General features: G+C 49.6%; 1 protein-coding gene across 10 annotated transcripts in view; it reads right to left on the reverse strand.

Annotated features, from left to right (window-relative positions):
• OTOG (otogelin) overlaps nucleotides 1-21705 on the reverse strand; it is a 104560-nt gene that overhangs the window by 66453 nt on the left and 16402 nt on the right. For 9 of the 10 annotated variants that reach the window (XM_077963156.1, XM_077963151.1, XM_077963153.1 and 6 more), the window contains 11 exons: nucleotides 21342-21450; nucleotides 21016-21062; nucleotides 20350-20495; nucleotides 12859-12991; nucleotides 11771-11948; nucleotides 9922-10046; nucleotides 8786-8998; nucleotides 7163-7355; nucleotides 5465-5539; nucleotides 5189-5232; nucleotides 3587-3740 (listed from right to left, as the gene is read on the reverse strand). In XM_077963156.1, coding sequence (XP_077819282.1) covers nucleotides 3587-3740; nucleotides 5189-5232; nucleotides 5465-5539; nucleotides 7163-7355; nucleotides 8786-8998; nucleotides 9922-10046; nucleotides 11771-11948; nucleotides 12859-12991; nucleotides 20350-20495; nucleotides 21016-21062; nucleotides 21342-21450 — 1417 coding nt within the window. Of the gene's footprint in view, nucleotides 1-3586; nucleotides 3741-5188; nucleotides 5233-5464; nucleotides 5540-7162; nucleotides 7356-8785; nucleotides 8999-9921; nucleotides 10047-11770; nucleotides 11949-12858; nucleotides 12992-20349; nucleotides 20496-21015; nucleotides 21063-21341; nucleotides 21451-21482; nucleotides 21638-21705 lie in introns of those variants that run through there. The other variant, XM_077963160.1, reaches the window with a different exon arrangement.

Genomic DNA, 21705 nt, shown 5'->3' on the forward strand with positions numbered 1-21705 from the left:
AAAGGAACACAGTACTGATAGATGCAACAATGTAGATCAACCTCAAGAGTTAAGGAAAAGAAGCCAGGCCCAAATGGGTATATAGTGTATGATTCTATTTACATGAAGTTCTAGAACAGGCAGAACCTGTCTATGCTGATGTGAAGCAGAGCAATGCTGGTGGGGGCGGAACTGGCTGGAAAGGACTGACAAAAGTCTTGTATCTAGAATAGATAAACATTATATATTCTACATTAGGGAATATATAGGGCACCAACATTAGGGAATTTTCTGAGTGACAGAAATGTTCTATATCTTCACAGGAGTGTGGGTTATAAGCAGGTATCAATTTGTCAAAGCCTAACACACGGTATACTTAGGATCTGTGTAATTTACTGTATATAAATTATGCATCACTTCCTAAAAAAAAAAAAAAAAAGAGTGAGGCACCAAAAGCTGACTGGAGGCTCCTTATTTAAGGAGGACCCACCATTTTGTTGAGAAACCCCCAAAATGTCAGTTTCTGTTGTGTCGTTCTATTGGCCCAGCCAATTTTCAAGAGAAGAAATCTCTTTCATCTCTGGGCTGGGAGGCAAAAGTCTCCATTTGCTGGGATTCCACTTGTTTTCACTGAATCTCCCTGTTTCCACGATGCATCTCACCCCTCCTGGTGCCTCCAAGACCAAAGTCTCTGATTTGGTTTCTCTTGATACTCTCCTTTCTCCTGCTGGATGGGGCTGGGGTAGTGGTGTGACCCCAGTGGAAGCAGTAGGGGATCTGGAGGCTGAACTCCTCCTTGCACAGACTTGCAACCCAATCTCCTGTCTCCCTCCCCCCACGCTCCCTTCTATTTATTCCTCTTGGATGAACACTTCAGGGTGAACTGCTGGGTGCTCTGGTAGATTCATGTTTATATAAGAAACTGCCAAACTATTTTGCAAAATGCATGTACAATTTGTTTCTCCTTGGCCTTCCCCTCTGGAAGGCCAGTTTCTACACATCCACCCACATTCCTTCTTCAAAAACTACTGACCTCTCCACTCTTCTCTCTTTGTCCCTTGGGATTTATACCTTTTAACCCCATTATCATTTCACTGTGGTTGTGGGAGGAAGCAGGAAAGAAAAAAAGCACGTGCTTAATTCACTACGTTTTACCTGAAGCCACTGTAACCTTTCTAAGCCTCTTTTTTTTTAAGCTTAAAACAGGAATAATGACAGCTTCCTCCGAAGGTCATTATGAGAATCTTACAGGCCTGGGCACACTGCCTATCACCTAGTAGAAACACAATATGTATTGGTCTCTTGCCCCTCTCTCCCCCATAATTGCATCAGATACCAGTGAAGGGCTGGCTCACTGCCTTCCTCCTTCAGCCCCAAGCCCTGTCTCCAGACACTCCCTGAGGGGTCTTCCCTCAGGAAGAGAACCTGGGTTTCCTCTCCAGTGGTCTCCAACCCACTGCAGCGCCCAGCGTGCCAGATACCCCAATCAGTGCTTCCACTGCGTGAGCTCATTGATTCCTCACAGCGGCCTGTTGCCCACCACCCATTACTCCCTCCTTGCCCTTAGCAGACCTGTCTGCATCTCTGAGCACCTGCTGTGTGCCCATAATGGGGAAGACTCAAGGCTTTGGCCTCGGTCCTCAAGGAGCCTTCAATTTGCAAAGTACCCTCTCTTTACCTTGTAGGGGACCTTCTCACTCCAGGTACCCCTCAGGGAGGTTATTTGCAAATGCATGGGATCTAGATGAGAAGAAACAATGCTATCTGCTCACATAGTGTTTACTCTGTGCCATTTTACAAATGAAGGAACTGAGATTCAGGGTAATTAATTAACTCAGTCAGGAAGTGGTAGAGCCAGGGTTCAAGCCTGACTCCAGAGTCTGTGCTCATTGTGCCTCACTGCCTAGTGGCCCCAGGGCCCTTGGCTCAGACCCCAGATGCAAAGAAATATAGAGGTGCACAGACAGCCACAGACCGTTCTTTGGAGATTCTTAGATACATTATGGAGAAGGGCATGGCGGCCGGACAGTCGGAACTCTCATACACAGAGGTGATCATGGTTACCAAGGGTCCTGGGTAGGGATTGTTAAGGATGGTTGGGCATCTTTGGGAGCCCTATCCCAGCAAGAGGATGTTCCAGGATGGTAGGAAATGCCTGCCCTTCCCTTACAAATTGAGACTGTACCAATTTCACCTTGACAAGCCCCTGAGGCATGTGTGTAAGCTCCTTAGAGAGCCTTTGATACGGCACACAATGGGTCATCGGCCAAACTGAGCCCAGAGCCTGGTCTCCCAGTCTCCATTCCGGCCCCCCTTCCACTGTGCCTCTGTGGCCTTGCCACCACTCTTGGCAGTGAGTGACCCTCGGTTCCTGACCGCAGACACCCTGGCTTTTCCTGACCTCAGGCCGAGAGGCAGGCTGTGCACACAGGATGGTGTCACAAGGGGCCTTCAGCGACAAAGATACTCCTCACATGCCACTCTGCGGCCCAAGTGGCAGCAGGTGGTCAGGCCTAGGGTCGCTTGCAGGTTCTCTTTCAGGCACTCTTGCCTGAAAGGGGCAGGCTCACAACCCACATTATGATCTCTGCGTAGGGGACCAGATCCTGGACCTCATGTGCTCTGGGCCAGCGACTGGGCTTGGAGTAAGGAGATTTGGGTTTGAGTCGTGGTTATTTGAGCACCACTTCCCTAAACCCTTCCCCTGGCCTCAATTTCTTCATCTGCACAATGGGAATCATGGTCCTCCCTACCTCTTTATCATGGATGCTCTGAGACTGAAGGAGTAACATCAAAGTGTCTTAGAAGCAGTAAAACTCCAACTGACTGTCCCCTTCCCTTCCTACCCTAGAAGCCCTGACCTCCATCTCATTTTCCTTGGCTGCCAGGCCTGGGCCACAACTCCCAGGCCACTAATCTCTGCATAGGCTGAAGGGCACAGTCTGGTGTTGCCGAGGCACGGGATGAGGTGCCAGCTGTCTTCTCAGCCCAGACCTGGGAATGAGAACGGGCAGAGCTGGGTGCAGGCCCTGGGCCACCTCAGTGTACACAGCCCACGCAAGGCACGCCCACAGAGCCTGACTCATGCAGCTCTCACAGCTTTAATGGCAGGGTTTGGGGGACCTGGGAATGAGACAGTTTTCTCTGGGTGGGGTCTTCTTTTCTGAGTATTTTAGGGGCATCACCCTCCTCCTGAGGTCTCTGATCACAACTGTGCAGAGGAAGAAGTTGAGAGCTGAACCTGGGTTTCCTCTCCAGTGGTCTCCAACCCACTGCAGCACCCAGCGTGCCAGATACCCCACTCAGTGCTTCCACTGAATGAGCTCATTGATTCCTCACAGCAGCCTGTTACGGTGGCAGGCGTGATGATGGTTCCATTTCACAGATGAGCGGCCAGGGCTCTCTCCTCCAGGTCACGCTCCAGGCTGGATCACCAGCCCCTCCTCTTTCCCAGACTCCTCTCTGGCCATTATGGCTGTGGCTGGCCAGCCCGGGCCAGTGCCTTCCTACAAGGCCATGTGAGATTTTCCCTGCCCCTACTCCACCCTGTGACCCTTGGTTCTGCCACCCTTCAGAGTTGCGGGCCCACGACACCATGGGTACCTACCCATGGGGACAGGCGCAGCCCGAGAGGCAGGGGCCACGGGTTGACACGCTCAGGTTCAGCAGCTGCTGCTCACACGTCCTCTCCCTGCTCAGCTCCAGGTCTGTGTGCAGGTCGCTGCAGTTCACGAAGACCTGGCCTGCTGGGCAGGCAGCAGCTGGAAGAGAAGAAGATGGGAGCGGAGGCCCTGGGGCCTCTGTATGGGCTCCTGGGCTACAGGGACAGCAGCGGGAGGATGAAGGGAAAGATGGGCTCAGAAGCCTCCTCCCGCCCTGGCTGCTGCTGGACATTGCTTGGTTTCCCAGGTACGCCTCACAGAGGGAGGGATGGATCTGTGCTGTCTGTCACACAATGGGACCACGGTCACCAGGACCCATCGCTGCACGTCCCCCATACCAGGTTGCTCCAGGCGCTTCCCCCGCATCATTATATTGAATCCTGCAACAACTCTAGGAAGTAGTATCGTCTCCCATTTTTCCAAATAAAGGAGTGAAGCCACTTCTCCTCCTCCCCAAAGTCATCATAAAGTGAGAAGTGCCCCAGAGGGACAAGGAGAGGGGCTAGAAAGAGGATGACCAGTCTGGCAGGGGGGCCAGAGGACTCTGAATGACAAAGACAGTCACAGTCCTTTTACCACTATTTCTGTGACATGAACACGCCCTCTCTCCCTGAGCCGTCAGTAAGATCTGCCCTGCACATTCATACTGTGTGAGTGATCTTTTTTATGAAAATTAATAAAACGGAGCTGAGTTCCATGCCCAGACTGCGATGAACCAGAGAGAAAGGCATAGGCACAGGAGGTGAGATAAAAGTTCCAAAGAGCCAGAAATCCAAAGCCAGAAGTGACCAAAGGAAAAGCGCTTCCAGGATTATGCACAAAACACGGGGAGGATGCAGGAATCCAGGTTATATGCCAAAGAGGAAATGAAGGCCCAGAGAAGTAAAGTGGGTTGCCCAGGGCTGTACAGTAAGTGAGTGCTGGGGAAGATGTGGACCCAGGCTGGATGATTCCGGAGGCCCTGCTCCTAACCACCTACTGTATGATTATTCTCCGATCCCTTCCTCTATCCTAGGAAGCCCTCCCTGAATGCTCCAGCCCCCAGGCCCTACCCCACCTCCCAGCCTCTCAAAGGTTGACCCCCGACTGTTCCACCCCATCCCTATCTCTGTTGCCTAGGAGGGTCTCAAAAGCCCAGGCTGTCCTGCCCACCTCTGTGACCCCACACCCAGCACTGTCCTGGGCAGAGTCCACCTCAGTAGATACATGACAGCTCAGACAGAGAAAATTGGGACCCAAAGGAAGTCAAGAAACTGCCCAGATACTCAACGTGGTTGCCCCAGGTGGTTGCCCTGAAGGAAGACAAAGTCTCCGCCTCTCCTCTGCAAGCAGCAGGGACAGCCACTAGGGTTGGGCTGAGGCTGGGACAGGGTTTCAGGTGCCACGCTCCAAACTGGAGTCTTTGCCAAGAGGGCAAGGAATACAGAAGTCCCAGTGTAGGGCGAAACCTGGAGTGGGCTCGCGACAGCCTGATCAGTGCTCCACTCCCCACTCTCTTTCACCATGTGGAGCCCCTAGAAGGGCCTCACCCCTCCAGCCACCCTTACCTGGGGCTCTGCTATCACAGCTCATGACTCCATCTTTGCAGTGGCTGCAGAGAGAGAGAGAGGCCCCGGGGTTAGCTGACTGAGTCACTGCAGGATCCAGACACCCCATGTCACTGCACTCGGGTCACTGCAGAGTTCAGACAGACATCCTCACTCACTTCCCCCTCCCTGCACAGAGCAGGGCTGGGTGTCCCTTCACAGACTCAGCTGCACTGTCTTCAGTCAGCAGCCTCCCTTTAAAGAGAGGACAAGAAGACTGCTCCCTACGGAGCTCACCAATGGCCCAGGGATGGGATGTCACTGTCTCCGGGGGAATAGTCCACTCCCTGGAAGTGGCAGGAGCACTGGTTCCTAGAAAACAATGGGAGCGAAGCAAGGTGAGCAGTCTCAGGAGCTGGGGCAGGGACTGCTAAGGACAGGGACCCCACCTTCAGCCAACCAGGGGCATAAGGACACAGGGAAAAGTAATGGTATCTACAGTGACATGTGACACATCTCCAGCGAGCGGAAAAGCCAGTCTGGCACCAGGGATAGAGGTCATGGATGGGTCCCAGATTCAAGCTTTGACAAGGACAGTCACTGGTCTCCAGACACTCCTGCAGTCAGCCTCATTTGGACTGAGGAAGGGAGGGGCAGTAAGAACAGGAGCACAGCTCCTGAGCCCAAGCCATGTCAGGAACGGGGCAGATATTCAGCTGGTGCTGCCTCCTGGCGCAGGTGTCCTGGTTACTCACGCCCAGCATCTATTCCAGTTGCTCAGTGCTGTACTGGTTGTTAAGTACATTGACCTCTGGCCAGGGACACCCAGCCAGGCCCTCCGCATATATTATCTCATTGATTCTTTGCAGGGATTCTACGAGGTAGGGATTCTTATGCTGTCTTGCTTCTTTTGTGCAGGTCATCTAAGGGCAAAGGCTGTTTCCTCCTCACACAGCTCCCACAGAACCTGCCGATTACAGGCATGTGCAGGTCTTGGAGCACGGCAGTGAGTCACGGACGGGACGCCGGAACTCCCCAGCTCCAGTGCTGCTCAACAACCACCTCCCTCTCCCTACGTAAGCCACACAGACCCCCTTTGTTGGCAACACTCAACATCAAGGGGTGAGAGCCGCCAGGGACATGTCTGGATCTCAAGGGAGGATTCTGTAGTTTGGGAAGGCCTATGAGTGATTCCTATTTACCCTAAAGGGGCCTCTCTCCAGCCCTGCCACCATTTGAAGACCACCAATTGAATATGTATCATTTTACAGATGGAGAAACAGAGGCCTGGAGGGGACCAAGGACCTTGCCAGTCACCCCAGGATGATATGGGGTTGCTGCCTCCCACTATCCTCCTCCTGCTCTGCCGTCCAGCCACACTGAGAACAAGCTGGGCCTTGGGCCACCCCCTCTTCCTGGAGCCCCCTTCCTCACTCTCTCAGGTCTCTGCTCAGACCTCACCTCAGCAGAAAGGCTTTGCTTCCAGGCCTACCTCAATTAACACACCAGGAACGGGACTCCCTGCTCTTACTCTGCCTTACTTGGCTCAACAGCTCTTGTTGCCACCTGTCCATTAAGTGTCTGTTCATTTATGTGTCTGTCTTGCAACCCTAGAATGTGAGCTCCATGAGGGCTGGACTCTGCTTTGTTCATTGCTGAATTCCCAAGTCCTAGAAATGTCTGGAACATACCGGAAAGTAAATAGATTCTGTGGAAGGAGAGGGGAATGAGGAGAGAGAGGGCCCTTGGGCTCTGTGGGGTTGTTGTGTCTTGTGACGAAGCTGCTAGAATGGCCCAAAGGCCAAGGCTGAGGAGAGATCTGGGAGGCAGGCCCCAAGAAGGCAGCCCAACCACCTTACCCACCAAGGTCTGGCCTGCAACCGTGAGGGAAAGCAGGGACACGAGAAGCCCAGCCAAGTTCCCCAGTCTCAGATGCCCTGGAGTCCCCCAGCCTCACCTGCCCACCCAACTCAGAGGTCAAGCTGGCCCACTCACCGGGGGACACAGAGGTCAGCCTGGGTGTCCAGATAGGTGTCCAGTGGGCAAGCACAGCCCTCCACACACTCGTCCCTGCTCAGGTCATCGCCACCATCAACCCCACAGGCCTCAGGGCTGGCCAGGTCCTGGCAGGTTTGTCCACAAAGGGCCACGCAGGGGCTATACTCCTTGGTGGCCTCACAGGACAATGCTGCAGTGGCGGGGGGGGGGGACATGCTTTGTCTCCCTCATCCCCACAGTTGTGTGGAGTGGGGCTGTCATTCTGATGAGGAGAATGGAGATCCAGAGAAGTTAAGACATTTGTCTGAGGTCACACAGCAGGTCAAGGTCAGAGGCGGGCTCTGAACCCAGATCTGACTCCAGAGTCCCACTGCCTACCAATACGCTGGAATGGCAAAGCAGCGGGTGGGCCCTTCTACAAAGTTCAGCCTGGAAGACCACTGGCAGGTCCTTTCCTCCAAAAGGCATTCCTCTGAGGTAGTGATATTGGGGAAGGGGTGGAGATTACCACCCGCTAAGGCCCTGCACCCACCCCCGTAACTCACGCATAGACACACGCACGAGCCCAGGTGTGTGGACACACACACACACGCTCCCACCCCCTCACTCCCCTGGCTGTGTCACACACAGGTTGTGGAAGTCAACCGTGCTCCCTCTAGCAGCCTGTTTTGCTCCCTTTGTCCCAAGACTCAGGACTGCCCTCTCCTTGTGTGGCCACCGTCCCACTCCTCCCAGAGTCTCCTACACATTGTGGGATCCAGTAGATCTACTGAGACCATCAAGTTCAGCTGTTCTCAACCCAGGCTGCACATCAAAGCCACCTGGGGAGCTTCTGAAGATGCTGATGCCTGGGCCCCACTGCCAGATATGTTGTCTTCATTGATACTCCATGTGGCCCAAATGTGTGAATCTTTTGAAAGTTCCTGTGGTAACTCTAATATGCAACCAGGGTTAAGAACCAGTGGGCCTGTCCAATCCCTTCTGGGGAGACTTTGGTTCAGAGAGAATCAGGGCTCTGCCCGGGGACACACCGCAAGTCACCTGCAGGGCTAGAACAGAACTCAGGCCTCCTGACTCCCAGTACAGTGCCTTTTTCGTTTATTCAACAAACATTTGCTAAAAGCTTACTGAGAGTCAGGCTTTGTGCTAGAGCTGGGGGCACAGAGGTGACAAAGACATGGGAAGGAGCATAGCCCAGAGTCAGGGTAGGGACAGGTAGGGGCTGGCTCATTACACTGAAGTCGTGTGTGTACTCAAACCCCAGGGCAACAGCCAGTGGTCTTTCAAAAGGTGCAGTGCAAGGTGGCTCTGACCAGAGTGGTGGAGGTGGTGACAAGTGGGTGAATTTGGGATTAGCAGGACTGACAGGACTTGAGATGGACTGGAAGTAGGGGTGACAGACGCAGTCTTAAGTCACAGGTCACAGGTGTTATGCCTCAGTGACGGAGGGGATGGGGGCCATTGGCAGAGACAGAGGGCACAGGAGGAGAAGCAGGCTCTGGGTGCCGTCAGGCTGGAGGAGACTGGAGGGCATCCCAGTGGAGAGTTTCGGGGGCAGGGGACACTCAAGTCTGGAGCTCTGGCTCCTCCAGGCCAGTCTCACATGGGTGGGGCACTCACCACAGGCTGGCAGGCGGGTGCGGAAGTCAACGGGGAGCCCGTGGCGCCGGCACAGGTGGGCGTAGTGGGCCAGCGTGGCACACAGGCAGGGCTGCCCGCAGCGGCAGGCGTCCCTGCGGCACTGCTCAAAGTAGGGCACTGGGCTCAGGAACGCAGAGCAGGGCGCAAACAGCTCTCCTGTGAGCACGCTGCAGGCCTGTACTGAGTAGGAGGCTGGGGCAGGAGGAATAGGAGCCAGGCGGTCAGGGGTCAGTCTACCTGGTGTCCCAGGATTTAGCCTCTCTCTCTCCCCAGGGCTCAGGGGAGTGTGTGTGTGTGTGTGTGTGTGTGTGTGTGTGTGTGTGTATGCATGCACGTGCAGTATGGATGCAGGCAGCTACTTCAGTGTACAGCTGGCTGGGAAAGTATGGGTGTGGTTTAGTACACCTGAGTGTGAATATGCGGCTTGACAAAAATTTCTGGAGCTTACATTCTGGTCAAAGCAGACAGTCACTAAAAAATTCATACAGAAACTTCAAAGGTGAAGAAGCTAAGGAGGGAGAGAAAGCTAAGAAGCAGCATGGGGAGTGTGAGGCGAGGCAGGAGGAGCAACTGCAATTTGAATTCAGGCAGTCAGGAAGGCCTCAGTGAGGGGGTGAGGTTTGAGCACAAATCTGAAAGAAGTAAGGAACTGAGGCATGTGTGTGTCTACAGAAAGAACATTCCAGGAGAGGCAACTGCAAGTGCACAGGCCCAGAGAGAAGAGCAGTCCTGACTGTAGAAAGAACAAGAAGGAGGCCAGGGCAGCTGGGGCATGGCAGAGGGCAGTGGGAGTAGGAGGTGAGAAAGGAGAGATGGGGGGGCATGGGCAAAAAGGGTGGGGCCTGGTGGGGCCACGGGCCGACTTCTGCTTTTGCCCTGAGATGGAGAAGCCAGTATAAAGGTGTGTGTGTTTATCTGATAGTGGAAGAATATGAGGCTTCCTGCCTGCCTGGCCCTCACTGTCTCTCCTTTCCCCTCCCTGCTGCTCCTCCTTTTCTTATCACTCCTACAAATTTGGCCAGCACCCTCCTGTCTGGAGTTCCCTTTTCATCTCTCTTAAAGCAGTCCTCCCCAGCCCACTCACTCATGCCTTTCCTCTTCCTCCACCAACTCACCGGCTTGCAGGTGCACATCGCAGGGGTCCAGTGGGGAGCCAGGGATCAGCGGGGAGCAAGCAGAAAGCGTTTTCCAGGAATTGCCAAAAAGTTGTGGGGTGCTCTCAGGTACACCCACCGGAGACCTGAAGCCATGACATAGCCATATTCACACACTTGCCCATGTGGACCGAGGGGCACAAATAGCATAGATCCAGGTCAGCACCTACTTGCTCATATACACACACATAGTCATAATCTACACATCCATATACACACCCTCAGAGGAGCACATGTATTCATCCAAATACATAACATGTATATGCACACACTCTCAACACACACACAGAGCACAAATATATGCCAGACATGCATATAGCCAAGGTGATCCACACACAGCCACATTCAAACACATAGAGTTATGGATGTACACATGCACATGCACATGCACACGGCACACACACACACACACACACACACACACACACAACATTTAACAGGCCCCAAAAGGGCTCAAATTGGGCTAGGACCATACACTTGGGGCGGGGAATGAATATGGCTTCATTCCCCACCCCCAACTCTTCAGGTCAGAAAAAGAAACAGGGACATCATGAAGAGTATCAAACCCCATGGGGGTAAGACTTTTTTCCTCCCCCCTCCTCCATGGGCAGTTCCTGAAAACTCCTTGGCTCGCCCTTCGGCTCTCTCAGTAGGAAATTGTCACACAAGGGACAGTGAAGGGAGGAAGGGGGAGGAGCATGTTTCCTAGACATCACAAGTCTCCAAGAGTCACCAAACCCAGGTGTAGGTGTTGAGTGGAGGGAGGTCATGGTCTCTATGGGGCTCAGGTTCTGTCTGGCACCCATGCCCATATATTGTTCCAGGGCAATGAGTACACCCATATTAGGTAGGGCAATATTCTTACCCAGAAGTCACATTTAGGAAAGTGGCAAACAGCATACACACTAAACCAAGGTCTCCTCCTGCTATTTGGCCAGCTACCCTAACATCAGCCTTACCAGGCAAAGCACAGTAAGAATGCCACAGTTTTAAATGTATATGCATTGAAAAGCTCTGAGCTTTATTTTGTTCTTGTTCTTCACAGCAAATCTGAATTCTCTTTTTTGGCTAAAGAATGCCTCCCCTGTTTCTTCTGCATTCCCTAATACATGTAACTCGAAGGACTGGCTAGAAACTCCAGCCTTTAAAATCAACCCTTTGTTCTCCTTTCGAGGAAACTTCCCAAGTTCCTAACCTATGTCTGTGCCCAAATATGTCAGCTCACAGTAAACAGCCTTTCCCTGAATATTGGGAGGCTCACGGGGTGCAAACTCAAGAGCCTTCAAGTACCAGATAGGAAAGGTATATGGGTTATACTTGCCTGGTGGGTTAGAAAGTGGGAATGTTAGTGTCCTTGGCTCACTAGGGGCTTACGCTCATCTAAAGGTGGTGTCAACCTCAATTAAAACAAACAAAACCATGAGCCAAATCAAAGTCCATCCGAGGTACTCGGTTTTAAGACCTCATTCTAAAACAGCATTCCTCAAGGTATGGCCCATAGATCTCCCATACTGGAATCTTAGGGGTGCTTATCAAAAATAGGATTCCTGAGTCCACCCTAAATCTTGACGAGCAGGACTCAGGAATCAGTGTTTTAACAAGCTCCTGAGGTGATTCCACACATAGAGGACTGTAAACCGCTGCTTTAAAGAAACATACTCAAATGTAAATGTAGAGAAATAAATAACTAATGGTGCATGCTGGGCACAGTGAAGGCCCATGGGAGAGACATTTAAGCAGTGCCTCTAGATACCCAGCCCTAAGGGGCCCATTTCCCCTCTTCTTCCGGTTCCATGGCAGGGCTACGTACAGGAAGTCGTCCTGCGTGTTGCCATTGAAGGTGCCGCAGAGGCCCACGGTGTCCTCCACCCATCGCTGGTCCACCTGCAGGTACAGTCGGAGTCCTTCACGGTCGTAGAGGACCCGCACGCCCACATTCGTCCTCACCCGCAGGAACACGGAGGACAGCCTACGGATCTCAAAGGCGTCTGGGCACAGAATCCAAAAGGGGAGAGTGGGAGGGCAGCCAGTACACACCCCGCCCACCACCACCACCTGCCTGGCGCGCTCAGACTCCCACACCTGGCCCAGTCTTCGCCCCCACTGAAGCCATGCCTGCCATGAAGCTAGTTTGGGGAGGCTTGAGGAAACCCTGTTCAGTGATGAAATCAGGACCCAGAGATAACTTCCCATGGCAGCCTGGGCTGAGAAATTTTTTTTAGCATCAAGTGCCAATTAAAGCTTTGCTCCCACGAAGGAACTGGTACACGTTTCCTCCTCTAGCAGAAGGAGGATTCTGTAACTACCCATTCTCTTCACAGTGGCTACAACACAGTTTTATTATGGAAGCTTATGATACAATTTTAGATTCAAGTGTAACAAATTTAAATTTTAGATTTTATTGTAGAACATTTTATACCCTTTATGGTTTATATTTATTTCCGCAGCCTGTTGACACCCAGTGCATCCCCACTCCTCCCAACCTTGAGCCCCTGTTGTTTTCTTTCTTTCTGGTGCTAGGTTTTTATTTCTTAATCGTTTTGCCATTTTTGTTACATGCGTTTCTTATGAGCTACACATAAATTCCTTGTGGAATCAGACAGTATAACAAGTAGTTAATAAACAAATTATAAGAGTCAGGATGGGAAACACCCACGCATATGCTCATGTTAGGAGAAGCCATCATACTACTAGGAAGCCCACTGTCCTGTTGAGGTGGGAGAAAGACACATTTTTGGAGTCCACATTTTTGCAACCAAAGTGTCCCCTATCCTGATCTACCCAGTACTAGAATATGAGTTTTTGCCAGTGTAGCAGTCCTTTTAGCCAGCGGAGCCTGGGAAGAAAGGTCCAAACCCTCAGTTCCCAACTAGGTCTGTTGTCTACCCCAAACTGTACCATCTGTGTATGGCGGGATGATCTTGTACTGGTCAAACAGAAGGATATCCCCTGCCTGGGTCAGGGTCACCTGCCTCCGAGGGTCCTGGTGCAGAATCACTGACACTGACTGGACACAGGCTCCATCTTGGTTCTGGAGAGATAGAAAGGTCAATGGGGCAGTATTGGTCTGACCATCCTGCTGGATACAACAGAGCCCTCTAGGGACAGAGACCCCAGCCCAGCTTGAGAGACAGTTTCCTCAGAATGACAGACAGAGCCCCAGGGATATCAGGGATCATCCAACCAAATGCCCTCGTCTGGGAATGAGCAGGCAGAGGCTCAGGTTGGAGAAGGTTAGTGGCAGAATGTGATAACACTAATAAAAATGATAGTCAACTCTCAGGTTATCTGAAGACACAGAGCAGAGATGGAACCCAGATGGCCCAGAGTCCAGCCTGAGAAACACTGGCCTCCCCCACCTCATCACAACCCAGAACTTTAATTTCATTGCTTTATGGGTATTTTTATAATTCATTTCATGTGTCACATCCTGCATTCCACTGACAGGCAGGCAGGAAATGAGGTAATATTCTCTGGCCTCAGGTTCTCTATCTCTAAAATGGCCACACATTGGGCCCCTTTTATACCTCCCTCCACAGGAAAACATCCACACGATCATTCATTTAAACACTTAACTGAGCACCAAATATGTGCAAGTCATACTGTATCAGACTTTATGGATTCAGTGATAAGACTAAGTTTCTGTCCTCATGGAAATTACATACTGTGTGGCACACAGACATTAAATAAGTAATTACAAAGTTGATTATTCAATTATAATTGTGATCAGTGCTATAAGCAGGTGTAGAGTGTTAGAAAAGCATATGACTGAACCAGACTTAGTCTGCAGAGGTAGGAAAGGCCTTCCTAGGGAATGATAATAACATAAAATTATCATAATAATAAAAGCCATAATAATACCACAATATTATTAGGATATTACAACCAACAATTAACTTTCATATGGAATTAGTATGTGCAGGTGCTGTTCAAATCTGTTTATATATATTCACTTGCTGAACTCTCATAACAATCTGATTAAGAAAGTATTACTAACATCCCCATTTTGCAGATTAGAATACCAAGGCTCATAAAACGGTGACATTTGAGTTGAAATCTGAAGGATGCATGGAAGCTAGCTGGGCAAAGAGAGAAGAGGAGGAAGGAGACATCCAGGCAAAAGGAACAACTTATACAAAAGCTCTGTTATGGGAAGTCGTTTAATGCATTCAAGGGCATAAAGAAGACCAAAGGGACCAGAACCCATCAGGCAAAGTGGTTTAAGATAAGGTTAAAGGCTGGGCACAGTGGTTCACCCCTATAACTCCAGCCCTTTGGGAGGCTGAGGCGGGAGGATGGCTCGAGCCCAGGAGTTCAAGACCAGCGTGCTCAACATAGAGAGACCCTGTCTCTACAAAAATAAAAAATAAAAATAATTTTTAAAAAGGTTCAAGAGGTAGGTAAAGGCCAGCTTAGGCAGAGCCTTGAAATATTTTTAGACTTTATCTTAAGTCCAACAGCCAACCAGAGAAAGTGAACCAGGAGAGTGACACAGTGAAGTGACAGAACGATCAGGGCTTGAAACTTTAAAGAAAGACATTGTGGCCGGGCGCGGTGGCTCACGCCTGTAATCCCAGCACTTTGGGAGGCCGAGGCGGGCGGATCACAAGGTCAGGAGATCGAGACCACGGTGAAACCCCGTCTCTACTAAAAATACAAAAAATTAGCCGGGCGCGGTTGTGGGCGCCTGTAGTCCCAGCTACTTGGGAGGCTGAGGCAGGAGAATGGCGTGAACCCGGGAGGCGGAGCTTGCAGTGAGCCGAGATCGCGCCACTGCACTCCAGCCTGGGCTGGGCGACAGAGCGAGACTCCGTCTCAAAAAAAAAAAAAAAAAAAAAGAAAGACATTGTGCAACAAGCCACAAGCATCCTTCTGAGTTCCTGCCCAGGAGGACAGGAAATCCCTGAAACAGTTCAAAATCATTGTGTCTAAAACATCATCTTCTTTGTTCAACCCACTCATCCTCTAGTCCCCTCTGGACATGTCACCTGTGTGGGAATAAAGCCCACACCCTTTAGTCAAAAGTTTCAGGTTCAAATCCTAATGTAACTGAAAGCTGTGAGACCTTAAAGAAGTCACTTAAATTCTCCAGATCTCAGTTCTCTCCTCTGCAAAATAGAGATACAACAACACTTGGTTGTACCCAATCCTACCCAGTTGGGTACAGATTTTTAAATGTGCATAAAATATTTTGGAGGTTGCATTTACCTGCAAAAGCCCACAGAACTTTACTAAGAGTGAAACTTGCTGTAGGCAAATTCTCACAACCATGTAGGAGGGGATCCCAGCATGAAATGTAGATGACAACAAAATAATCTAACTGCATTACAAATGTATGAAACAAAACTCAGTGAAAAGAGTGGGAGGAAAGGTGTTGACATAAGTAACTTTGTAAATAAGTGGAATTTATAAGACTAAAGGCAAAAGAAACTGTGCACGAAAACTGTACTTTAGTTGATACAGTTATTTCCTATAGAGATATACATTAATAATAGGAATATACATGTATACTGGAATTGAACAATTAGGTAAATGGATGGTGTATGGTGAAGGCCAGGTTTCTTACTGTTAGTGTGAGTATTTACAGATAAGCAAGAGGAGGAAGCTAGAATGATCCATGTGGAATGGATTAGAATTGGATGATCAGTATGAAGTCATGTTTAGCACATATAGAGACAGATGGTTATATAGAGAAATATTTATAGTTATGGGTATATACAAAGATAAACATGGTTATGCATATACAGTCAGCTGTCCATATCCAGGGGTTCTGCATCCATGGATTCAACCAACCACGGATTGAAAATATTTGGAAAAAAATATGGATGTTCACGTCTGTACTGAACATGTACAGACTTTTCTTACCATTATTCCCGAAAAATATAGCATAACAACTATTTATATTAGCATTTACATTGTATTAGGTATTATAAGTAATCTAGAGATGATTTAAAGTATACAGGAGGATTAGCATAGGTTATATGCAAATACTATATACCACGTTACATAAGGGATTTGAGCATCTGTGGATTTTGGTATCTGTGGGGAGTGGGGTGCTAGAACCAGTCCCCCACAGATAATGAGGATATTTCCTTTCTCTGTCAGCTAAGAAGGCTTAAAAGAAGTCATACCCCAGTAACAATGAGCACATCTCATACCCAGATCTTGATTCTAATACCATTGTCCAATAAAAGGAACCAGGAGAGCCTAGTAATATTTTTGGAGAAATGGATGATACTAGGACTGGGACGGAAACTATACATGATAGGCCTGGTGCATCTAATAGGCCCAGAAAGTAAAGATGTGAATGCACACACAGACACTCAAGCTCCACCACCACCAGCATATACACACACAATGATGAAGGTATGTCAAAGGGACACAGGAGTCAACTGAATGATCTCCCAGTGCCCAAAGCTGGAACAATTCAAGTAAGAGCATAAAGGTGTAGTGGATTATAACTCAAAGTATAAAATAAATAGCCATAAGTCTATGCTGATATAAATAAGTAAATGGGAGAAAAGAGACAAATCTCCCTGGCAGAAAAGTTCTAAACAATGTATGTAGATTCTCTGCCTTCAAGGAGGGGGAGCATAACTTCCCACTCTGTAAGTGTGGGCTGCCCATAGTGACTTCCTTCCAAAGAGAACAGTATGGAAAGCGGGGAAAAGGAATAAGTCTACAGTGGAGAAACCTGAAAAATACTACCTACACCAGATGATCAAGGTCATAATCAACAGTGATAAACCGTGTTGATCGTACATACCATGGATAAGATGTGATGAACATGGCACTTTACCTCTGTGATCTTCCTCCCAAAAAACCATAACCCCAGTCTAACCATGAGAAAAAAAAAATCAGACAAATTCCAATAGAGGGCCATTCTCCAAAACACCTGACCAGCATTCTTCAAGCTTTCAAGATGATCATAAGCAAGGGAAATCTGAGGAACTGTAACATCTATGAAGGGCCTAAGGAGACATGATGACTATATGTAACCTGGTACCCTGGATCAGAAAAACGACATTAGGTAAAAAACTATAGAAATCTAAATAAGGTATGCAGTTTGGCTAATGGTAATCTATTAACATCGTTTCATTATTTTTAACAAATGTACCCTACTAATGTAGGATGTCAAGGGAAACTGGTTGTAGGATAGACAGGAACTCTAGGTACTATCTTGGCAATATTTCTGTAAAGCTAAAGATGTTTTAAAACATAAAGTCTACTTTAAAAAAACCTTTGAGGACTGCAAACACTGCATAGATTCTGGGGTGGATGTGTTAAAACGCTGTGATAACTTCCAACCCTAGGTCAGGCTCAGCTCTGCCTCCTGCTGGCTGTGGATTCTCAGAAATGCCCCAAGCCTCTGTCAACCTGTCTCATTATATTTAAAATGGGGAGAATGATAACTACAACATGGGGTATGTTAAGACTTAAATCACATGTTGTTTGCAAAGTAATTAGTCAAAGTTCAAGGCACTGTGTAAATACTTTATCATTGTCATTATCATCCTCTCTGTGAATGTCCCCGCGCCACTCCATGCTGGTCACCCAAGACTGCAGTCATAGCTTCATCTTTAACTTCTCTCCCACACACTCCCCACTTCACCAGACACAGTCAGTCAGTTGCCAAGTCCTTCTGCATCTGCTTTAATGGATCCTGGAATATTCCAACCTTGTTGTTTTTCTCATATAATCTAATCAACCCTTGGAGTGCCCTCCCTCTCCTTACCCAGGCAAACTGATTTCTATGAATATTTTTAGGCTCACTTTTTAGGTCCCTCAGACCAAATGCCACTTCTATCGTGAGGTTTTTTCTGATCCTTTTTTCTGACCTGCAGGACTGTTCCTTCCATAAAGCTCCCCTGTGACGGCACTGATCGTGTTGTAGATTATATGGAAGCTGTCTAAAGACTCCCTACAGACCACAAGAGCCTGGAGATAGGATCAGGGTCTGATTACTCTGCGTAACCTCATCATGCCCAGCACAGAGCTGGCACAGGGCTGGCCCTCCATTGGCCCATCACATGGGTGAAGTCACAAGGAGGAGAGCTGGCCCAAGGTAAAAAGAACCTGCTATCAAGAGGCACTGTCCCGCAAAGAAGAGGGTTGCCTCAGGCCAAGGCTGGCCCACCACCTATCAGAGACCTGGTAGAGAGAAGGGCTGATGGCCAGGCGTGGTGGCTCACATCTATAACCCCAACACTGGGAGGCTGAAGCAAGTGAATCCCATGAGCCCAGGAGTTCAAGACGAGTCTGGGCCACATGATGAAGCTCCAACTCTACCAAAAAAAAAAAAAAAACAAAAACTAGCCAGGCGTGGTGGTATGTGCCTGTGGTACCAACTACTTGGGAGGCTGAGGTGGGAAGGGACACTGAGTCTAGGAGGTTGAGGCTGCAGTGAGCTGAGACTGCGCCACTGCATTCCAGCCTGGGTAACAGAGTGAGATCCTGTCTTCAAAAAAAAAAGAAGGGGATACTGAGTAAGGGACCCTGAGGCCCAATAGCCCCCAGGATTCTGTGAGTGGGAAGGAGCCGCTGGGCTGTGCCTGTGTGTCCTGTCTTGTCTTATGCCACCCTCAGGATGTGATGGGAATGACCCCACTTTTGAGGAAGAGCAGCCTCCTGACTCAGAGAGCAGCCAAGCCAGGGCCGGGCCATTCTCTAGCAGAAAGAAGGTAGGGGGACACTTAGGCCAAAAGGAGAAGAAAGCCCAGTCCTCTGCCTCATCCAGTTCAGTCTGTGTCCCCAGGGCCATGGAGTGACACCTTCAGCTGATGCCTGCTCACATTCAGGGTCCTCAGTGCTAGGGGCTGGAGCAAGGCCAGCAGGGAGGCAGGACTGTGGGGCAGCTGCCCTGGCTGTGGGTGTGAGCTCCTGCTGTGATGCACAGGGAGGAGCTTGGGCACAGCCCAGACTGGGGCTTCCAGGGTTGGCTGAGCATGATCAGCCCAGGGACAACAGAGTCTCTGCTGAGAAACAAACAAACCCCCATCTACCCCAGACTTGCACGTTGGCCATTTTCTCAGTTATGTTCACAGGTGACTGACACAGCTCATGAGTCATGTCCTCCAGGAAGCCCTTCTGGATCCACTTCACACCTCTGTCACCCAGTGCCCAAGTAAAACAACAACAACAAGGAGTTCCCCCGTGGAGATCCACCCTGTGCCCTCCATGTTCTCACAGCTGGCTATAGCCCAGTTACAACAGTTCACTTGCCTGCCTTGCTCACCAAACTATAGGGCCCAGGGAGGTGGAGCCATGTCTAATTCATCCCAGTCTCCAAGACCCAGCTCAGCTTCTGGCGCAAATAGGTATTCAATGTTTGCAGAAGGAAGGACAAAAGAATGGAAGGAAAGAAGCAAGGAAGGAAGGAAGAGAGGGACGAATGTTGAAGATGCAATCCAACGAAGCAGAGAAGATAAAAGTTGAATTAAACCAATTTTAGAGATTTTTTTTTAAAAAAACACTGAGGTCCACTCCATGATCAGAAATTCCAGTTAATAATTTATAAGGAAGAGATTTTTGTGTGCCATTCACACTGGTCTTTCTAACATTGTTTTGAGCTTATTTCAGTAAATATTTTGGGATTTTTTTTTTGTAAAATGAGTGTAATTTTCCTAATACAAGTGTGCAACAACAAAAGAAGTTGCCTGCATGCCAGTTCAAATTGTTCGGTATAAGGGTGCTCTTTAAAGACACAGAGTTATCCTAGAAACTTCGTTCTTTTTTATTTGAAATTTTAAGTCAAGTCCTTTATAAAGACCATAGCAGTGCAAAATGGTGTACTTGTAAAAAAATTGTGGAATGTAAAATGTTTGAAAATTAATTTTCTTTGTGTGTGAAGACACGTAAAGTATGGAAGGAAACCAACCATCAAAACTAACTTTTTGTAGATAACCATTACATTTCTTTGTGTGTGTGTGTGTGTGTGTGTGTTTTGTTGTTGTTGTTGTTGTTTGAGACGGAGTCTCACTCTGTTGCCCAGGCTGGAGTGCAGTGGTGTGATCTCGGCTCACTGCAAGCTCCACTTACTGTTTCAATGCCAGCAGGTATTCTAAAGGGATTTGTTTCATAAATTAATTGATTTAAAAGTAGTGCCAGTGTTACACTTTCATATGTACATATATATACACATGAATATAATATATATATTTAGGTAGTAAAATCCTAAAACAAAAGCCAAAAACCCACTGAGGCCCGGGAAAGGGAAGTGACTCAGTCAGCAGAGGTGCTTGGGCTGGAACCCAGTCTTCTCCCCAGAGAGAAGAGGCAGAAGGTGGGGGCCGTGGGAAGACCTGAGCCCTGTCCTAAGTCCCAGTCTCTCTCGGGGGCAGTAGGCAGGAGTAGCTGGGTGGATCGGGCCTGGGGAACCCCAGCTCTTACCAGGCCACATGGGGCGTTCTGCAATGTCACGGTGAAGGTGCCCGAAGAGCGGCTCTTGGCCAGGATGTACTGACACGTGGCGGGGAACGTGTACCGGCGGCCGTCAAAGGTTGTGAAGTGAATGTCACCAGTCACTGAGCACTCAGCTGAGAGGTAAAGAAAGACCATTGAGCCACGGGAGCTGCCCCAGGGGAACTCTGCCCTGCAAGCTCCAAGCATGAGGAGGACACAGCACCCCGCCCTCCAGAATAAGAGCAGTGTAAGGAATGAGGCCTGGCCTCTGAGAGCCCTGGGCAGTGGGAGACGCAGGTCTGTTCCCAGAGAACTCTCTGAAGACAGGCACAGCCCTGCCCTGGGGATCTCCCTCGGAGGGGAGACCAGGGCCTGGCCTTGAGGACCAGCCTTAGTCCAAGTCCTCCTAGCTCAGGAAGGTCCTTAGATATACGGAACCCATGGAAAAGCCTTCTCCTTTTGGAAAACCCTTCCTGGCAGGGGCTGGAGCCAGACCTTAATCCGGCAAAGTGATTCTGAGGAAACAGGGGCCCGGGCTTAGCCAATGGAACTGAGTGACACCCCCACCCACAGCAAGCCTGGCCCCCAGAGATTCCTTGCCCAAACACCAGACTGGTGGAAGGGAGTCTAGTACAAGGTGGGGGTCAGACATACCTGGGCAGACAGCTGTGCTGCACTCCCACTTGCCTGCGGTGCATGTGCTAAAACACAGAGACCGTGGAGGCAAAGGTCACCCCTCGAGGCCTGGGCTAGATGCTGGGAAACTGCAGGGCCCACAGCCCTCAGTCTTCCCATCTCTAAAATGGGTGGTAGAGATTTCCCCCATGGATTGGATCTCACGAGATTCCCCTGGGACTCAAAGGTACTGAGTGAGTGCCCTGACGCCAGCCATTAGCACTCCTAGACCCCAGATGGGCAGCCCTCGTGGAAAGTGTCAGTGGCCATGCCCCACACCCCACTTCCCAGCAGCAGACACAGACCAAGCATTGCAGTCTTCCTTCACCACAGAGCCAGGTGGGTACAGAGTCCCATGAAACTCACAGGGACACTCAGCTGGTGCCACGCAGCCCCCATCCTCGAAGATGAGCCCTAGAGTGACAGCAAAGGGCCAATTAACTCACCTCTGCCCCTGTTCACAAACCATTTGTGGCTCCCCAGGGCCTGCGATAAAGATCCCCTTGTCTAACTTCTTTCATCTCCGAACCCACTTCCAAACTTTCTCCTCCATGAATCCTTGGCTCAGGCCAGAAGTGAGCACCTGATGAAAGAATCCCACCTCTAGACCTTTGCTCAGAGAACTGCCCACAACCCCATTCCCAACCTGCACACGAGCTTCTCTTTACC

Source organism: Macaca mulatta, chromosome 14, assembly GCF_049350105.2.
Source record: "Macaca mulatta isolate MMU2019108-1 chromosome 14, T2T-MMU8v2.0, whole genome shotgun sequence".
NCBI classification, from domain to species: Eukaryota; Metazoa; Chordata; class Mammalia; order Primates; family Cercopithecidae; genus Macaca; species Macaca mulatta.